The sequence below is a fragment of the Vidua chalybeata genome, chromosome 2, assembly GCF_026979565.1.
Source record: "Vidua chalybeata isolate OUT-0048 chromosome 2, bVidCha1 merged haplotype, whole genome shotgun sequence".
Taxonomy (NCBI): Eukaryota; Metazoa; Chordata; class Aves; order Passeriformes; family Viduidae; genus Vidua; species Vidua chalybeata.
Window position 1 is genome coordinate 106,812,052 of NC_071531.1, and position 18,498 is coordinate 106,830,549.

Genomic DNA, 18,498 nt, shown 5'->3' on the forward strand with positions numbered 1-18,498 from the left:
AGGCGGCGGGAGAGGAGGGGAGAGAGGAGCGGAGCGAGGAGAGGAGCGGCGCGCTGCGGGGCCGCCCGGGAGAGCCGCGGCGGCGGGAGAGCCCCGAACTCCGCGCAGCCCCCGCCAGCGCTCGGCAGCAGCCGCGGCACCGCGCCGGGGTCCTGCCCTCCAACAGTTCCCGCTCCGCTGCCAGTGGGGAGGGAGGTGTAGGGGACACGGCTTTAATTTTTATTCTTTTTTTTTTTTTTATTATCTTTTTTTCTTTTGAGGGGATGCTGAGAAAGCAAGCCGTTCCCCTCCCGTGTAGCACATTGCCTGGGCGTTCCTATTATGGAAGTTAAGTGAGAAACTCTGCAGCTTGAACTGATTTGGGGAGAGAAAGGGAGAGAGAAAGGGGGTAGGGGGAGGGCGAGAGCGAGAGGAAGGCAAAATAGCTGAACCAAACCAATGGTTTTCCTGCAAAGTGCCGGGAAGTTTGTGGAGCACTTTCTAGGAATCAGGTCCTTTCTCACAGTCTCTCCTTGTCTTCCGAAGAAAGAGCTTGCTTTTGGATTGCCATGGATCCTAAAGAGAGTCTTAGACACACTTGAATAATTCCCCTGCTTGGGCTGGATTGGTGGGAATTTAGGAAGGAGCGTGTGTGCAAAGCAGAAGCCTTCGGAGCTCACTCGCTGCTTCTCTAATCTGTATGGATCTAAAAGTGTCACATCCAAGACCTTTGCATCTCCAGCTTTTGAATTGAAGATTTCCCTTTCCACTTTAAGTAGCTGCTAGGAAACTGAAAACTTTTGGACCTACCTCTTACTGGCTTTGGATACTTTTTTTCTTTTTTTCTCTTTGTTTTTTTTTTTTTTTTTTTTTTTTTTTTTTTTTTTTTTTTTTTTTTTTTTAATCTCTGTGGAATTGGTCTCGCAAGCGATCGGGATTGTTTTTAATATGTCAAAATGGGTCTGCTGACGCCACTCCTGCTCTTCGGATTTGCGTTTTTTCAAGTCTATGGTAAGTTTGCTTATTTTAGATATGTCATTTCTGTGCAGAAATCCCCTTCATCTGAATTTGATTTGGGACAGCACATGGATGGCATTATAAGCTTTAACGTTACAGAGCCCTAAGTTTGTTTCTGGTATAAAAATGGTATTTGGGGAGGGAGGGATCGGAAGAGGGAGAATAAATGTTTCCAATAAGCAGCCCTTCCCGTCTTCTAACTTAATGGAAAAGCAGCTTATGAATGGAATAATGTCAGCTTGAGGTGGCGAGCAAAGAGTAAAAAACTGCCGTGATAAATCTTTTATTTAGGGCTGGGGAGCGGGAAGGGGAAAGGAAAAGCAGAGCGCTGTTGTAGCTGGTATTACTTTGCCGCCTTCTATTGTTAAACTTTCCACGGGTAGAGCCAGCTGATGAAATAAATAGGTTAGCCCTGCCTGTGCTCCAGGTGAAGCGGACTGGCGGATTTCCAGAGTCCCTCAACGCCTCGTTCGGCGCTGGCGAGCGGCAGGGAGGGAGGGCAGGGAGGGAGGCGGGCCGGGAGCGCGGGGCGGCGGCGGCGCGGCCCCGACCAGCCCGCTCCGCCTCCGCCCCTCTCCGCCGAGCCGGGCAGGTGGGGCGGCGGCGTCCCCCCGGCAGCTCTGTCCTCTTGCCCAGCTGCCCGCAGGGAGGGTTTGCATGAAGCCTAGCGGCGTCTGGGGAAAGGGTGGGTTTCCTTATGAACAGCGGCCCCTCCCCCTCCCCTTTGGGTGTGCTCTGCAACGTTTCTTGTGGTTTCGAGTTTAAGTACTGGATGGGGAGCTGTAAATTACCATCTCGGGGAAGCACGGTTTAGCAGGGCGAGAACTTCAGTGCAAGGGCAAATTGCCTTTCGGAGTAGGGGTGGGCGCTGTGCTGCTGCGCAAGCCGTGGATGCAGTAGAGCACCTCAAGCACACGACTAGGAGCGAGCATCCAGCTCTACAGAGGGTGTGCTGGCCCCTGATGCTCGACAGCCCGGCTAGCATCGGCTATTCGCAGCGCTAAGCAGTCCTTTACGTTTGAGGTGAATGCAGTGTCTGGGACCCTGGATGGTTTTGCCTGTCTGTCAGAGCAAACTTTGTTCCAAGAAGCTGTTCACAGCATTTACTATGTCACTCCCGAGGCGAGGGCTCTGGGTTATTGTTTGCAGTCACAGAATGCTTTGGGTGTTTCTCCACCACCCCCTAGAAAGAAAAGAGGCAAAATAGAAGAGGGAGAGATTCAAGTGCAGTTTTACCTTGGGTGCGTGATGTGCTCTGCAGTTAAATCTTAGGTTTTGTCAGTTGATAAGAAAATTTCTACATAATGTATGCACATGCTGAAAGGAGAAGCTTTAACTGTGAAAGGATTTAATAGAACATTTATGTCTGTCAGTACAATCATAGTTCTGAAGGGATTTTGTTTTATGTTTTGCTCTATTTTTGTTGCTGTAACAAAAGAGCCTTAACTTTAAGGCCACTGATATTGGAGGTATCTTTGTGTACAAACTGCAGACATCAGGTTATAGAAATGTAATTATTAGTAAGTGTTTAAAATTGTATGTAGCTAGAAGGAATACAATTAAAGTGCTCAGTGGAAGTGACAGAGTGAATCAGAGGAGCTTGGTGTTACAGAATGTAATTAAAGTACCAGTCTGTTTGGAGATATATGAAACAAATGCAATTAACCAGCTTGCTGGAACGACAGGAGCACGACATAATTTATTCGAGTTTTGTCATGGGGAACACATGTAGAACGTTTGTTCTGGTTTAGCCTTATGCGAGTGGGGCGGTGCAGGTGAAGCACACAGCTGATTTAGAGCCGGACCATTAGGAAAAAATGGCCAAGCAGCTCCCGGAATGTATGTGATACTCCCCTTTGTGGGAAAATACTGCAGAGACTGTCAAGTTTGCCTGCATTAACAACTCTCTGAACTAAATAAATAAAGAGCTTTGTGGATAGCACATCATGACCAAGTAGATATAAGCTGTTATTGTCGAAATGACTAACAAGTAACTTTGAAGAAATACTGGCAGGCAAGCTTGGCACACAGTGCTTTTGTCTCTTTAGAAGCATAGTAATTACAATCACATCTTAGGCTGACATATACCACTAGTTGCTTTGAAAAGAACTCTATCAACATCAGCACCATTTGTGATGCTTTAGTTTAAGAATAAAAGACAAAACCAAACAGACTTCTTGTTTATATGTCCTTGGTTTGTTTTCTATGTTTGAAAGTTACCTCTTAGTGCATTTCTGGATTTGAGGGGGGGTTTTGTTGTTAGGCTTGGCTGGGTGTTTTTGTTTTTATTCTTGGCAAGAGGTCCAGACATGGACACTGTAGCATTTGAGGCATGTTAACCATCCTTTTCCCTCTGAGTTTCATTTTATTTAGTAGTTGAAAAGCAGTATAGATCAAAATGATAATGTTTTTCTTCTAAAGTTATTTTTGCTGTCCATGGTTTTAGAACACCTGAAAATTACACAGCTCAACGAAAGTGGCAGAAAACATGTGCTACATACACGTATGTAGATTTTAGGGGTTTTATTATTGTGCTTTTGATTTTTCTGTAACCCTGCCCATACTCTTGCACTCTGATAAGTTAATAACTTCCATTACCTTTTTCTTTAGCTATCAGTCTTGGTTATTGTTCTTGACACAAAGCAAACAAAGAAAACTTCAAACACAAAAAATCCCAAATACCAAAACACATACAGAAGTCCCCCAAACAAACAACAGAACACCCCAGTACACAGAGTCTGCCCCATAAGTAAGCCACTAGCTACTGGAGTTAAAGGAGCTGATTACTTGTGGTTTTTTAATAGTGTTCAACTGATTGTTCTTTCATTGTTCTGTGTTTTGTTATCTTTTTTCCAATAATTAATAAAGTTTTAAAGAACAAATATTAAAAGGTAACAACTGATGTGAGCACAGGTATTGGTGACCCAAACCCTGGCCTGGTAGGACTCATAAGTACTTTCAATGAAAATGACAACCTTTTATGTCAGAGCTGGCTTTTAGTCCCTTGAAAACTGTATGATGCTCCTGAATGGGAGAAGGTGTTAAAGATATATGAGAATAATTCTGAAAAAACAGCCTTTTATCACCATATTAAGCAGTTCTTAATGAAAAGTGTGCATCTGAAATGGTGTGGTGGCTGAAACATTCTACATTTCTTTTTATTTTTTAAAAATACATTTTATTTCTTCATGCCAATGAGCTACACATCTGTGGCCTTGTCCAGGTCCCTGTTGCCTGTTGGAGAACATGGCTTACATATAAAGCTGGAGTATATTGTTCCAGTGAATATTTGAGCTGACAGGGTCTTGATCTCTCATGTGAGTTTTGCTGTTGATGGATAACCTTTGCTTCTGTGGAATGTGTGCATTTTAATGCCTTAAGAGTAAGATTCTGGAGAGTTTGCAGTTTTGTTTCTGTTACCTAGTTCTTCCTTTGGACCCAATTCTGCAGAGCATTTGAGTGCTTCCATCTCTTAGCCACAGTCTTGCTGAAGTTAATAAGAATTTAAACGCATGTTCCAAGGTAATCATAGGCTTTAAAACTTTGCTGAGTAGGGATGAATTTGTGCCTGTGATGACAGGTTTTGCTGAATTAGTCTTAAGATTTTGCTTTCTTTATTTCCTGTCTTGTAAGTCACCATTGCAACAATATGTTTTTATGTGCAGAAGATAAGCAATGAGGGAACCCTGTCATTGTACTTCCAGAGATGGATTTGCTTGAAAAGTAAATGATAATCCAGGTTCTTTGGTTTATGTCTTTGCTAATTTGGAGCACTGCAAAAGGTCTGATACTCCACAAATCTTCCTGAAAAGTTGAAATTAGGGGGTTTTAAGCCTTCATCTGAGTTGCACTAACTTCAATAATCCTTCCATTAGCAACTCTCTGTAATGATGAGATTGATATTGCTCAGGGAAATTGAGTTTTAGCAATGCAGGCTAAAGTAATGCAACTTTAAAAGTAGACAAAAGAATTAAAGTACATTTTTAAGGATGCATAAAAAGTATCAAGGAGATGTGCCAGAAAGTGTGATGAGATAAAAAGGAGTCTTTGGCTGGTCTGTCCAGTCAACTCCATTTGCAAGAGTCTCTTTTCTATAGCAATGCTATGTGGGCTCATAGCCCTGAATTCGAGACGTGCTCTGTCCACTGCTGAACCATTTAGTGGAAATTACTGAAGAGTATGCAATGGCTTTTTAGCCATTTGTTACCCTTGAATTGCTATTCAAATATTGATCCGGGCTAAATAGATTGCTAACAGGTTCTGTGCATTCTGTTTCAGCCACCTAAGAGGATGCTGCTGTCAGGTTTTATCTGTTATCTCAGCTGGCATGGCAGAGCTCGCTCTTCCCGTGGCTGCCATCTGGCTCACACTTCTCACACCAGCCTTGGGGAGGATACTTAGTGATCATATTGACGCGGTTTCTTGCCAAGAGACACCATTACTGGTGTGCTTTTCTACCTTTCAGTAGAAATCTCTTTATTTCGCAAGAAGAAGGCAGAAGAAAGCAAGTACTTGCTCTTGCCAAATAAATAAATAAGTGTGTTGGCTTTTTGTTTTCTTACATGTAACCAAATTTTTAAAATACCCTTTTATTGTTGCCTGAGGATTCTTGTACTTATGTTTTGACAGTACACATGCCTTGTATGTTCAAAACAATTTGTTCTGGTACATGGACTGGTACAGGATCTGATCCTAAATCACTTATTCAGAGAGAATGTTAAAAATATCTTTTATGCAGGATAGTTGTGTGGACTGTTAGATATGAGATCTTTGAATACAAAATATTTGTATAGAAATAGAGATTTGCAGATGTGTATTTTAGTGTCACCATCTTTACTCTCACAACTGACTTCTGTTGTAAATTGCAGACAACAATTGAACAATTGAAGTTATACATTCAGATATAAGATTGAGTTTAGTGTTGTCTTCACCTCAAAATTTTTCCTTAACAAAATAACTGGTAATCACCCATGGGTAATAATTTTTGTTGTTATAGTGGATAATTAAATGAGGCCCATTAATCTAGGTCCTGATTCTGCACCACTGAAATCTGTATGAGTTTTGCTGTTGAGTTCACAGAACACTGAGAAAGCAGGCAGTGTTATCTTAGCTTACTGTCATTGTAATCTTGCCACAATATGAAGTTGGCTTCTTGTTACGTGCAACACTACAACAGCTACAAAAATACTAGAGAGTACAAGTGTGTATTGATGCCTCAGTTCTGCTCACTCCTTTCTACAGTGCTCTTTTTACTAGAGCAGAGTTGCCCTTTGTAACAAAAAAGCTAATTCTTGTGCTATGTCGTGTTGGTACACAGTTTGTGGTAATTGGGAGTGGGGCTGTGGCCCAGCCTCATCCCCAGTGGGCACAGCTGTGAGAAGCAGGTGAAGCAGCACTGACAGCAGTGAGCCATTGGAGTGCCCAGGGGCACTGACCAACCACCAAAGGGAACAGAGGGCACACAGGTGCAATGCAAGAATGATGAGAGTATAAAAGGTTGGGCTAAAGAATAAGTGGGGGGGATGCTTGCAGCCTTCTGAAGTGGTGTGACTATGTATGGGCAGACACCTGAAGCCTTCTGATGTGGTGAGGTGTTACTCTGTATGGGATGAAGCTTTCTGAAATTGTATGGTGATACTGTGTGTATCATGGCCATCTCAACTGCAGCATATGCTGTGATGATGTCGTGTATGTAAAGATACGCGTTCTTAATGTTTTTCAAGCCAAAAGTTCATGAAATAAAAAATGGCTTTTTAATTCTCTCTGCAGCTTATCTTGGTGTTGCTTCCAAGGAAGACATGGAAGATGTTCTCTTAATTTTATTAAAATAAAAGCCTTCATCAATGAATACCTGAGCAACAATGACAAACTAACCAGTAGTACCCATGTAAGAACTTGCTGATACTTGAATTGAGCCACTGTGCTCTGATGGCCAGGGCTTACTGAGGTTCATCTCTGGGTTTTGGGCAAATAGGAAGTGAGGATATTCATCTGAATGTTGTTCTGGCAGAACTATCTTGTGCATGTGCATTGAACTTAATCTCTTTACCACTCTTCCCCAGTCATTTTTGATTTTTTTTTCTGGAAACTAACTAAATAATAATTATTACCTGCAGATCCCTGAGTTAATGCATCTGTTTAACTGGGTTATGAGATAGCTTTTTGCTTATATACTAGATAGGTTGGCAAACATTATTCCTTCTTGCTTGTTTGCATTGCTGTTTCTACCAGGAACTGTCGTGTCTCTGGCTTGCTGATAACTGAAGGTCACCCTTATCTAGTGATTCCAGTGTGTATTTTGTAACCCATCGAGATCGTGTGCATGCAGGTGCTATTGCAGACTTCCAATGCTGTTATTTGTCGTGGTTGTGGGGATACTCCTTCAGTTCTACCTCCCTGAGTGATGACTGGAAGAACACAAGGTGTCTTTGGGTTAATTCCTCATCGCTTTCAGTTGCTCAATGCAGAAGCACAAGACACTATTCCAAGCTTGGTTTGGCGCATCCTTAGTGATATATGGTATTTGCTTGCAGAATTACCCTTGTCAGTGAGTCTTCATTGTGCCACTTCAGTTCCAGCAGAATTCTTCAGTCTGATGACAGTGAAGGACCTGCCATTGTGCTACTTTATACTTTGTTATATCCTGCTTTTACTTCCTCTCATCACTTCTCCTCAGATTAGTTCGGAGAACAGTTTATTTGGTCTGATATATGGAAATGAACTGGTAGGATGAGTGGGGATGCCAGGAGCTAAGTATGGTCTCACTCATTAGAGACTACCTAGATGGTTGTGCCACCCTGTCTGTTGCAGCATATGGTCTTTTCATTTGTATTTAGGCATTGCCTCTATAGCTTCAGTGCAGTGTGCCAAGGAGAGAAGAGCATCTCTGTGATGTGCCTGTCATAAATGCAGATTGGACAAATAAGTAAGGAATTAACGGCCAGCAGCAAGTTGTAAAACACAGGGAGCTGTGGTTCACTCATATTAATCGCTTGCCATTGATTACAAGAGAAACTGAGTGGAAAAAATTTAACCTTTTAAAACCAAAATGTCAGGTAACTGACATCAGTCAACTTACTCCTCATTCATAGTGAATGGAGGGGCAATTCATGCCAGCATACCAGAGGTACTTTTTTTACTGCTGGGAAAATGTCAAGAGTTAAAAAGCAGTTGTGAAAAGTATTCATTGCTGGAGGAGCTCTATAATCATGGGTTCTCAGGCTGTCATTCTGTGCAGTTTTCAAGGTCCATATGTCCTGTAGACCAGTTGACTTCATCCTGGCAAATGGAATGGCCAGTTTTAGCAGTTCGTTTTATCCTGAAGAGAATTCTGCAACTAAATGATGGACAATAGTTAATTTCAGTATTACAAAAAATTCAAATGGCATTGCAAAGCTGTTGGACCAAACTAGTCGGAGAACTAGAGAACTTGATCTCTTTGGGACTGTCACTCCGTAGTAGAAGCCTGCAGGTAAAGGGTCTGTGGGTGCATCCTCCTTCTCACTTCCCAGAGTCTAATATGTCACCTTTGAGACCTGGAGATGCTTACTGTTCCTGCGTGTACAGTAGCACTGCCCCACTCTGACAGTTTCCTCGAGAGATATTACACTGTAAGCTGGGAGAAAGAGTGGAATAGTAGCCTGATTCCAGGTCCATGGCTTGATGGGGAGAGATACCCAACAGAGGAGCTGGGTTAGATGGTGTAGGGAATGAACAGGGGAGCAAAGCACCTCTGTCATGTTTACCAGGGGAGTGCTGGTCCCTGAACACTTCAGGGTTGTTTCACACTCAGAACGTTTAGGCTTTTATCATTGCTATATCAATTGTACATCACTTATCCATGAAGTGAGTAAGCTTTTCTGTTAAATTGTTTTAGTTCAGGTTTGTTTGGAGTGGCTTCATGAAAATGCTTATTTGTAGTGTGATGCAGTGAACCAGGGTCTGAGCTGGCTTTAACCTGATGCTCTGCACAAGTGCTATGATAAATTGGCTGGAGCTTTTTGTATATGTGTTTTTATGATATGTAAGAAGAATTCAGTGGACTGACTAAAATGGTTGGTTTGCGTCAAGGCAACAGCGATTAAACAAAGGACTTCCAGTGGGAAAAAAATTAACTATCAGAAATACTGTGGGCTGCATTTTATCCTTGATCTATGCATCTGTTCTGTCACCAAACTGGATTTTAAATTATAATGCTTTGGTTTTAAACTAGTCAATGTGACTAGTTTATTCAGATGTATGTCTGAATTACAAAATTCTGTGGTTTTTCTTTTTTTTTTTTTTCTTCTGCTTGAACTTGTTTCATCATCTTAAACTGTACAGTGTGGTCTTTACCAAATGAGATCAGACAATGTGTTCTGTAACGTGTAAATCCTATCTATGGGGTAAAAACCTCAGTGTTTAGAATAGGAGGATCCTATGATAAAATTGTCTTTTAGTGCTATTGTGTTTAAATCCCTAAGAATAGTTTTCTCTGTGTATAGATCTAGATTAAAAAAAAAAAAAAAAAACCCAAAACAACTGTATAGAGAGATCATTAGAAGTGTATATAGATATGTTTAGAAACTGTAAGGGATAGAATTTATGTCCCTGAAAACAAAACTCTAAACAGTAGTAGGAACTATTAAAGCACTGAATTAAAGGAAAATGAAATGTGACAAGTAGGCAAACAGATATTTAATTAAATATGAATCAGTGAAACCAGAACTGCTTATTATTGTTATTATTTACTGACTTTTTTGACAACTGCTCAATTTAGAATCAAATGCAAAAGAACATATGTCTGTCTTTGTATGACCCCAAATATCTCTGTCCCCTCTTTCAGCAGACAACATGCCTTTTTTTCCCCTAAGTGATTTTTGGTTGCTAGGAGAAGTGCAATGGTCTGCCCTGCTCTTATCCAGCAGTAAAACTGAAAAGTGTATTGAGGTAAAGAGAGGGGCAAAGCACAGTGTAGGCCATGAATCACAACTTGTCTCTAATATGTCCACTTTGTTCCCACTTTTTCTTTGAGAACTTTTGTTTTTACTAATGGTGTCTCTTTCCAGCTGATCTCTTGAAGCCATTCAGAAAGTAAAAAGAGAAAAAAAAAAAAGAAAATTGTGCTGTTAAGAGTCCACTCAGAGGAACAAAAAAAGGAGGGGGAGACCTTGAGACTTATTCATGGAGGCACAGTGGTAGCAATGCACAACTCAATGAATGGCTTCAGTCAGCTGCTGTTAAACCTGGGTGATTGATACCTTCTGGTTTTTGCTAGAGCTAGAAAAGCGTGCAAAAAGTCTTCATAGTGCTCCTGCCAGTTTTAATGCAAGATATTGAAGTTGCTTACAAACAATTTCGAACAGCAGAGTATTCAGTGTTCTTGAAGCATTCAAGTAGCAATGTTGCATTATGTGTGTTATAATCAGGAAGGATTGTTAAAAATTGTGGTACTCTTTTTCTAGTTTGTGAAGCCCTTTATTCACTTCTTAAATCATGCTTTTTCAAATAATTGAAATGCTTTTTCAAATAATTGAATTCTTGCTGTGGCAAGAATTGCTTGACCATCACCACCTACAGTGATCTAAAAGTGGCCTTATCTAAATGTCATTGTCTACTTTTAAACCTTGTCCATTAGAAATGGTTGCATGTGATGATGTAACAGGTACATATTATTTGGCAGTATTGTCTATATTAACAGACTATCAAAATAATGAGAATTATGGCAGATTTCACTTGAAACTGATTGCAAGAGGAATGTATAGACAATATATTCTTTCCTCAAGTGCTTAATGAAACTTAGCCTGGAGAGCAGTCTTAAAGCAATAATTACATCTCTCAAGAAAGATTGCTGAAGAGGTCGTGTGTGAGTCCTGTGAATGAGGAAACTGAATGTGTGGCTGCAGAGATCTGTGATATGGGCTGTGGAAACAGCTGACAGGCTGTGGACAGGACAGGCCCCTGTATCATTGCTTACCAGGAGTAAATGTTGAGTGGCCAAGGGTCTCATTGCCAATGTAAAATGTTTTGTTGACTCAATTTAGTGACATGCAGATAATCGAGAAATTCAATGATGATGTACTTGGAAAAATAGTGCAGCAACTTGTAACGATTTGTTATTCCCATAGGGACAAAATAGGTTTCACCCATATTTTCAAGGCTGTTGGGTGACCTGGCAGTACTGGATTGAGTCTCAGTGTAATTTAATGGAATTTGTGTCTGTTTAGGTCAGGGCTGAATTTGCCCCCAGGGAAAAATGAAGATGGAAGAGTTGTAAGTTAAATTACAGGGAACTGGCTCTATCTTACAGGCTGCTAATGGGGGTGGGGTTGTGTGTGTGGTTCTTTTGTGTATGATGGGTTTTTTATTTTTCTTCTGGATCCACACAGATTCTAGGAGTAGTTAAATACCATCTAAAGTACAGTTGAGTTTTCAGTTACTTCTATGAAAGCTGCAAGTGCTTTATAAGTAGTTTATAGTTGAGGACGAAGGGTGACTTGAACTGTTTCTGCTGCTGCTACATCTGTTTGTATGACATCTAAAACAAGGCAACTTTTGAGGTCCAGGAGGCCCAAAATGGAAGAATCACAGACCATTAAATATGCCTTCTTGTAATAATTTTCCTTCCTGTTTACTTGGTAATCCTACCGCACTGAATTATGAAGGAGAAGAGAGGTAGAGGGAGATTCAGCACTGCTGGTTTGGGACAGGGCTTGTGGGGGGAGCAGGCGCTGCTGCGGTGAAGCATTGAGCAATGCCTGTCCTTCCTTGTCCTTCCCCTCAGTCCTAAGGTATGTGCCTCTGGGAGTCTAAATATATGCTTGGGAAGGAGACAGGATAAATAATATGCTAGGGAAGGAGACAGGAAAGAAGTGGTAGCAGTGGGCTTATCTGAAATTAGACAAAACCTCTTTTAAATGGTGACATTTAGCTGAATGTCTTTCCTGTTGCATTTCCTTATTCGTGCAACTCAAATGTTGAAGGACCATTCTCCAGAGTTCTTGTCTGTTCCTCAAAGCCCAATGTCTTTGTAGAATAAACTTCTTTCAGATGAAGTAGCCTACATCTATTTAAATAGGGAGCAGTTTATAGCTATGATGTTGAAGTGGAGAAGCAAGCAAGTAAGGAAGGCAGGTTTGCATTCACTTTTCCTTTCATATGAGACAAATGTATGACCATTTCTTACACTTTCTTTCTCCCCTCCTTCTAAGTCTATTTCCTAGCATTTTGCTATGATGAAAAATGTGTGACTTTCTTGTAAAGTTTCAAATGTAAAATCTCCTCACTCTCAGTGCTTTACATTTCTAATTGTTAGAACATTTTCCTCTGCATAGGCCAGAAAATGAGAAATGTCTTAGCTCACTGCACAGAAATCAGTGGAGTTGAAACTTCTACATTTATTCTAGGCCAGGGAGAAAACTGTGCTCTTGTGTTTTCATTTTCATTACCTGAGCTCTTCATCTGCTCCATCTTCTGTGTTTTATTCATGTCACTTGCCTCCTTATATTTCATAGTTGAAGAGTTTGTTCTATCTTCTTTTCTTGCCAGTTGCTTTAGTTTATTTTCCAGCTCCTTTTCTCTTTTGTTCATTCTCCTCTGGCTGCTGCTTTCTAACCATGTTTTTGAATATGAAGAATTAAAGGACAGCAAGGGTTGGAGAGGGGGAAAGCAGTGTTGGTGAGGGAAGTAGTATTATAAGAAACTTTGTCCTCTGGCAGGGTTACTTGGTGAATTCTCTGCATAGATTACGTTCCGTGGAGGCATAATATTCTGTCATGCTTAACTAGTGCCTTGAGGAAATGAAAATAAATTAAAATAAACTTACAAAATTTACATGTGCAAGCCAAATTTTATGTCAAGTTGGAAAGACGTACCTTCCTGAAAATTAAACTGTGTCTTAAGTCTTCCATTTAATTTTAAAACATGCAAGTTTCTCCTCTGTCATGGAGAATTGTCTCAGTCTAGTGAGAACTACAGATAACTATGTTTATACATTATTCAAGTTTCCTATTCTTGCAAATGGTTGAACTTATCCATTTATGAACTATTGAGACATAGAAGGATAATAAACTTTAAGTATCAATGGCTGTTTTTTTAGTTTTCTACAAAGTTGTAAGGAAAAATAACATTAAAAGGTAAAAGACATTGGGTAGGTATAAACTTATTAGTAACAACATTTGAGTAAATTATTGTGCTGATACAACTCTTGAAAGAATTGGTATTTTTTGAAGACTTGATTTCTGTTATGTTTATATAATCTATACATGATACATGTGTGTAAGAGAAGAGGAGACTGAAGGGAGACCTCATTGGAGTGTTCAGCATCCTCCTGAGGGGAAGTGGAGGGGCAGACATTGATCTCTGTGACCAGTGACAGGACCCAAGGGAATGGCTTGAAGCTGTGTCAGGGGAGGTTTAGGTTGGATATCAGGAAGAGGTTCCTTATCCAGAGGGTGTTTGGATACTGGAACAGGCTCCCCAGGGCAGTGGTCACAGCAGCAGCCTGACAGAGCTCAAGAAGTTTTTGGACAGCACTCTCAGGCACATGGTGGGATCCAGAAGGGCTGTCCTGTGCATAGTTTACTTTCTTATATATAAGCCTTTTTATAAATTGGTATTATATATAGGAAAGTAAATTGTGATGGACTTTGATGATCCTTGTGGGTCCCTTCCAACTCAGAATATTCTGTGATTCTATGAAAATGCAGTAAGTATTAAATATATACTATACAAAATACCTTGTGAGAGAATTCTCTTAATTTACTAGGTAAGCTGGGTGAAATATTTCTATGTCAAAGTTTGTTTGTTTGTTTGTTTTTTAATTCACAGTTGATCCTAGTCTTACTGAAGAACAAATTTTACTTTTTGTAGTGTAATGTAAATGAAACCCTGACTCAGCAGAAGTTGCTGGGAATTTTGTCAGTGGGGCCACAGTTCTGGTTTTGTTGTGGTTGGCAATGTGGGAGGTTAATGCTGAGAAGGAAGTTTTGTCTGTTGGTTTGGTTTTCTTTTGTTTTATTTTTTTATGATTATACAAAGCTTAAGAGAGTGACTTAAAACTAAATGTAAAGTTGTAATCAGGAGGTTAACAGATACCAGAAACTTCACCTGTGTTCCATTGGAAAACCAGTGGGAAACCAAGACAATGAGGATGAAGCAGTAGGCGGTGCAGTCAGCAGCTTGAGAAAGAAGTCTCTAACACCATGAAAGCTACATTTATTTCATCTTCAAATAGAGGCTGCCTGTTGACTTATGGTAAACACCTTTAGCTGCATCTGTCCTCAGGTCTATTTTTTTTTTATTATTAGAACAGCCAAAAATTTATTTTAAAATCAATTAGTAATAAATTTGAAAATTAGAAAAGCAGGGGCATTGTTTGACAACAAATTCCTTTTATGTCCCTTAGCATTTGTGTCCAGCTGTCTTACTAGACTGCTTGGTATTCCCAAAGCAGAGATGAGGGTGGAATAAATTTTGTCACTCTTTGGATGAGGAGTTATAACTCTTGTGAGTAATTATAAGTTATAATTCTCCTGAATACAGGAATTACCAGACATTTAAAGGAAATAGAATCATGATGGTTGAAAAAGAGCTCCAAGGTCAGCAAGTCCAACCTTTAACTGATCAGCACCTAGTCAACTAAACCATAGCACTCAGTGCCATCTCCAGTCATTTCTTGAACACTTTCAGGAACAGTCGTTCCACCTCATCCCTGAGCACCCCATTCCAATGTTTATCAGCCCTTTCAGTGGAGAAATTGCTCAGCCTGTACACTGAGAACCTGGAGAGAAAATAGAGTCTTTAATATTCTATGCTGTGTCAGAAGACTTTTGAGATCACAATTTACTTTCCTATGTATAAGCTTTTTTATAAATCAATATGAGTTGGTTGCATATGCAGGTGATATAAATAAAACCTAACTGGATGTTATAAGCCGAAATAATAAATCAGAAAATTATTCTACTGCATGTTGTATTCTTGCTGCAGCAGTCTTGGAGAGCTATAAATGGATATTGCTTATTACTTTCACTTGCATTTATTTTTGCTTTAAATGGCAAATGCAACTATTGTTAAGAGACCTTAAAATCGCTTGGAGGGTATTTACTTAGATAATTTTGGGAAAAATTATGAATGTCCTTGTTAAAGTATTTGTGAATAGTGTCTGACCGTTGGGACAAGTAGATAAATTGTCAGTAAAAATGACTGGTTTTTTTTTTTCATGTCTTCAAGACAGAAATTTTTGTTTGTAAGTGCTTTCCCAAATGCTTATACTGTGTGTTTTTTTAGTGGAAAAAAAGACATATCCAGGAGAGGGGAAAAAAAGAATAAAATCATAGTAGTAGTTTCAAAAAGTAAAACAAACATAACAGAAAAATAAATACTTTTATTACAGACCTTCTTTTCTTCCTTTCCAAATACATCAAAATCAGCAAAAATACTGCTGTAGTTTCAGTAACATCATCTTTAAAACTAGATCTTGCTGGTTTTGTTTTACTTTTCCAGTAATGGAAGAACTTTTGCTTTGTAAGGATTTTTGGAATGTTTACTCACTGCCAGTAAATATGGCAACAATAAGATAGATCAGTCCACTACAGTGTTTGAGTGTTCATGGAATATATACCTAATGTTATGTAGATGTCATTGGCTCTTGTTCCCCTTTGTGCTCATGGGGGAGAATCGATGCCTGTGCTTCAGAATCCTTCCCTTGATAAAATGAGGTGGACAGGGACGATAGACCGGGCTGTGTGGCACTGTGGCTGTCTCTTTGATAAACCAAATACTTGGGATTTTAGAGAAGTATTGTTAAAACATGGTGTTCCTGACACCTGGCACTTCTTGCCCACACTTGTGAGACTCTTTGGAGGTAAATGAGATGACAATTCAGAATCTTGAGACTTGGTGAGATTCCTTTATTATATAAAAATAAATTTATTATATTAAAATTTGTTTTTTAATATATGCTAGTATATAAAATTATTAATAAAAGTAATAAATGGAGAGCAGTACAGTTGCTGAATTTTTTGCTAGAGAGTTTTAACTTCTGTTTATATAAGCATAGATTCACAGTGTACCTTACAATATATATTTATGTTTATTTTTAATCTTCCAAGTGATGGGAGTGATCAAATCAGCCTTGCTGTAGAAACTGGAAAATACCTCCAAACTACACAGTGGGAAGGATTAATGAAACAAATCTCTCTGCAAAGTTAAGTTTCATCTCAGCCCAGGTAGAACTAGGTATATAATGCTTCTCCTTTCAAGGAAAGAAGTTATTTATTTATCTTCAACACTGATTTTATAGTATAAGATACAATTTCATGTTTAGAGATCCAAGTGAAACCAGAGACCAAAAAAGAAAATCTCTTCAGATAGAAAATAGATTTCAAAATCCCTTAAAAAAATACTGAGAGATTTTCATGCCTGCAAATAACAGACCTTGAATTTTGTTAAAAACTTCCAGTGAATGGAATTTATGTTTTATAAATCTTAACTGCAGTTCTGAAAGCTATTACTTAACCAAGGCAAATAATATTTTTGACCATAGATAAACTAGTCACTTGAACAATACAAAATTGAAACTCTCTGAATATTTATCTGGTTTTATATTGAAAAGGAGAGGGTGCAAGTCTTGGCAGCTGTAGCAAAACTGGGTGTCATGGTTGGACACTGGCGCAATGCCAGCGTCCCCATGAAAATGCACCTTCCCTAAATAAATGCTGTGAGATGTTATCAGGAACAGAGCAGAGCAGGCCCAAGCTTAATAACAAAGGAAAAAAACTTTATTAAACTACTACTAATACAGAAAACACATAAACTAAATCCAGGATGAAGACCCTTTAAAACACCCCTCCTCCTCCCAATTTCCAAAAACACCCAGCATGAAACATCACCCGGGATTCCTGATCAAATTACCACCCTTTAGATAATCTATACTCAAACTATCAAGGGAGAGAGAAGTCTCTCTTGTACCACAGACCCCCCAGGAAACACAGCTGCCCCCCTGTGTTTCCCTGTCACACATGGCAACCGCCCGGAGAAAATCTGCCAGTGTGACCCTCTCCTTTCCATGTCACAGTGCTCTCACCACCGTGCATGGACAGACTGCTCATAGGGCTCCTTTAAGGATGCTTTGCCACGGACCCAAAGATACAACAGTTCAGCTTCTCATCCTGGGACTACAGTCCCCCCCATTTTCCCCTGGGGCCGAGGGGTCCAAACAGGACTCATCTTCTTCCCGAAGACAGAGGGTATCACCATTCCCTCTTCAGCTCTCTTCGTTTCTTGCCATTCTTGTGCTGTTCAAAGCTGAAACAGGTCTCCCTGGGTCACCACTGCATCCCCCTAAAATGCAGTCTCCATTGCAGGAGATTTTGGTTCAGTCCATAGCTAACAAGAAAAGTCCAGCCAAAAGCTACTTCATCATCTCTTCCCACCTAAATATTTCTTCTTCTAACATCTCAGGTCCCGGGCTATCTCTCTTCCACTACAAATCAAGGAGGAGTAATACTTTTAAAAAACCCTCATTTCCTGGAAAGGGTTAAAAGTTCAGACTCCTTGGACGGCTGATATCTCGGTCCGATGTTCCGCCTCCCACGCTGGGCATTCCCCCCCCTTCTCCTTCTCCTCTGCCGGCAGATTTCCAGGTGCCATCAGGCTCTCTGTCTCTTTCCCTCTTGGGGTGGGGGGGGCAAAGGCATCTCCACTTCTCTCCACCCTTCCGTCCACAGGAGCTGGCTGGGTTCCAGACCCTCAGCCCCCTCGGCCTACCTGGACAAGGCCGCGTGGCTTCCCCTCCCCCACCCAGCCCGTGGCTGGGCAGGGGAGCGTCTGCACTCTCTTGACGACCGGAACCAAAAGAGAGAGTTCTCCTGAGAGTTCTTGCTTTTAACCCCCTGTGTTCTCAGAGGCGTGTCCATACTTTCAGTGGTCACTCCAGGTGCCAATATCCAAACCTGACCACTGATTGGTTTGACCCAACTTCCTGGAAAAAATTCACTTCCATGTCAAACCACGACACTGGGCTCCTGTCTAGGCACACAATTGTAGCCTGTTCACTGGCTGGATATTCATGTAATGGTAAAACACAAAGTGCTTAAAGAAGGATCACTGTTGTATCTCAAAACAAGCACTTAAAAGAACAAATAAAAGGTATTAAATCTTTGCTCTGCTTGCACTCTGTTCATTGAGAGGCCTCTGAAAATAGAGATATAGGTAATTACTTGGTGTCTTAACTCCATATACTCCATGATTTGCTGGTGCCCAGTTATAAAATACGGGTAATTCTAGTTAAGTTGGTTTATCAGGCCCTATATTTTGATGTCATACCTTGGATTTCATAGGCCAGTACTCCTCTAGCCATACCTTGTCACATTCATTTGCTTTGTACAAAGAGTGATGGGTAATGAGCTGCACCAGCTCTTGTGTGGTGTAAGGACAACATACATGAAGGAGGCAATTGTCCACTTCTGCAGTGGAGGGGGTTTGTGGTGGCTGTGTGACACAGGATGTGCCAGACTGTCTCCT

General features: G+C 40.4%; 1 protein-coding gene across 1 annotated transcript in view; it reads left to right on the forward strand.

Annotated features, from left to right (window-relative positions):
* Window positions 1–935: 935 nt before the first annotated feature.
* Window positions 936–18,498, forward strand: part of ROBO2 (roundabout guidance receptor 2) — a 436,228-nt gene continuing 418,665 nt past the window's right edge. The window contains exon 1 of the mRNA XM_053933903.1: window positions 936–990. Coding sequence (XP_053789878.1) covers window positions 936–990 — 55 coding nt within the window. The remainder of the gene's footprint in view (window positions 991–18,498) is intronic.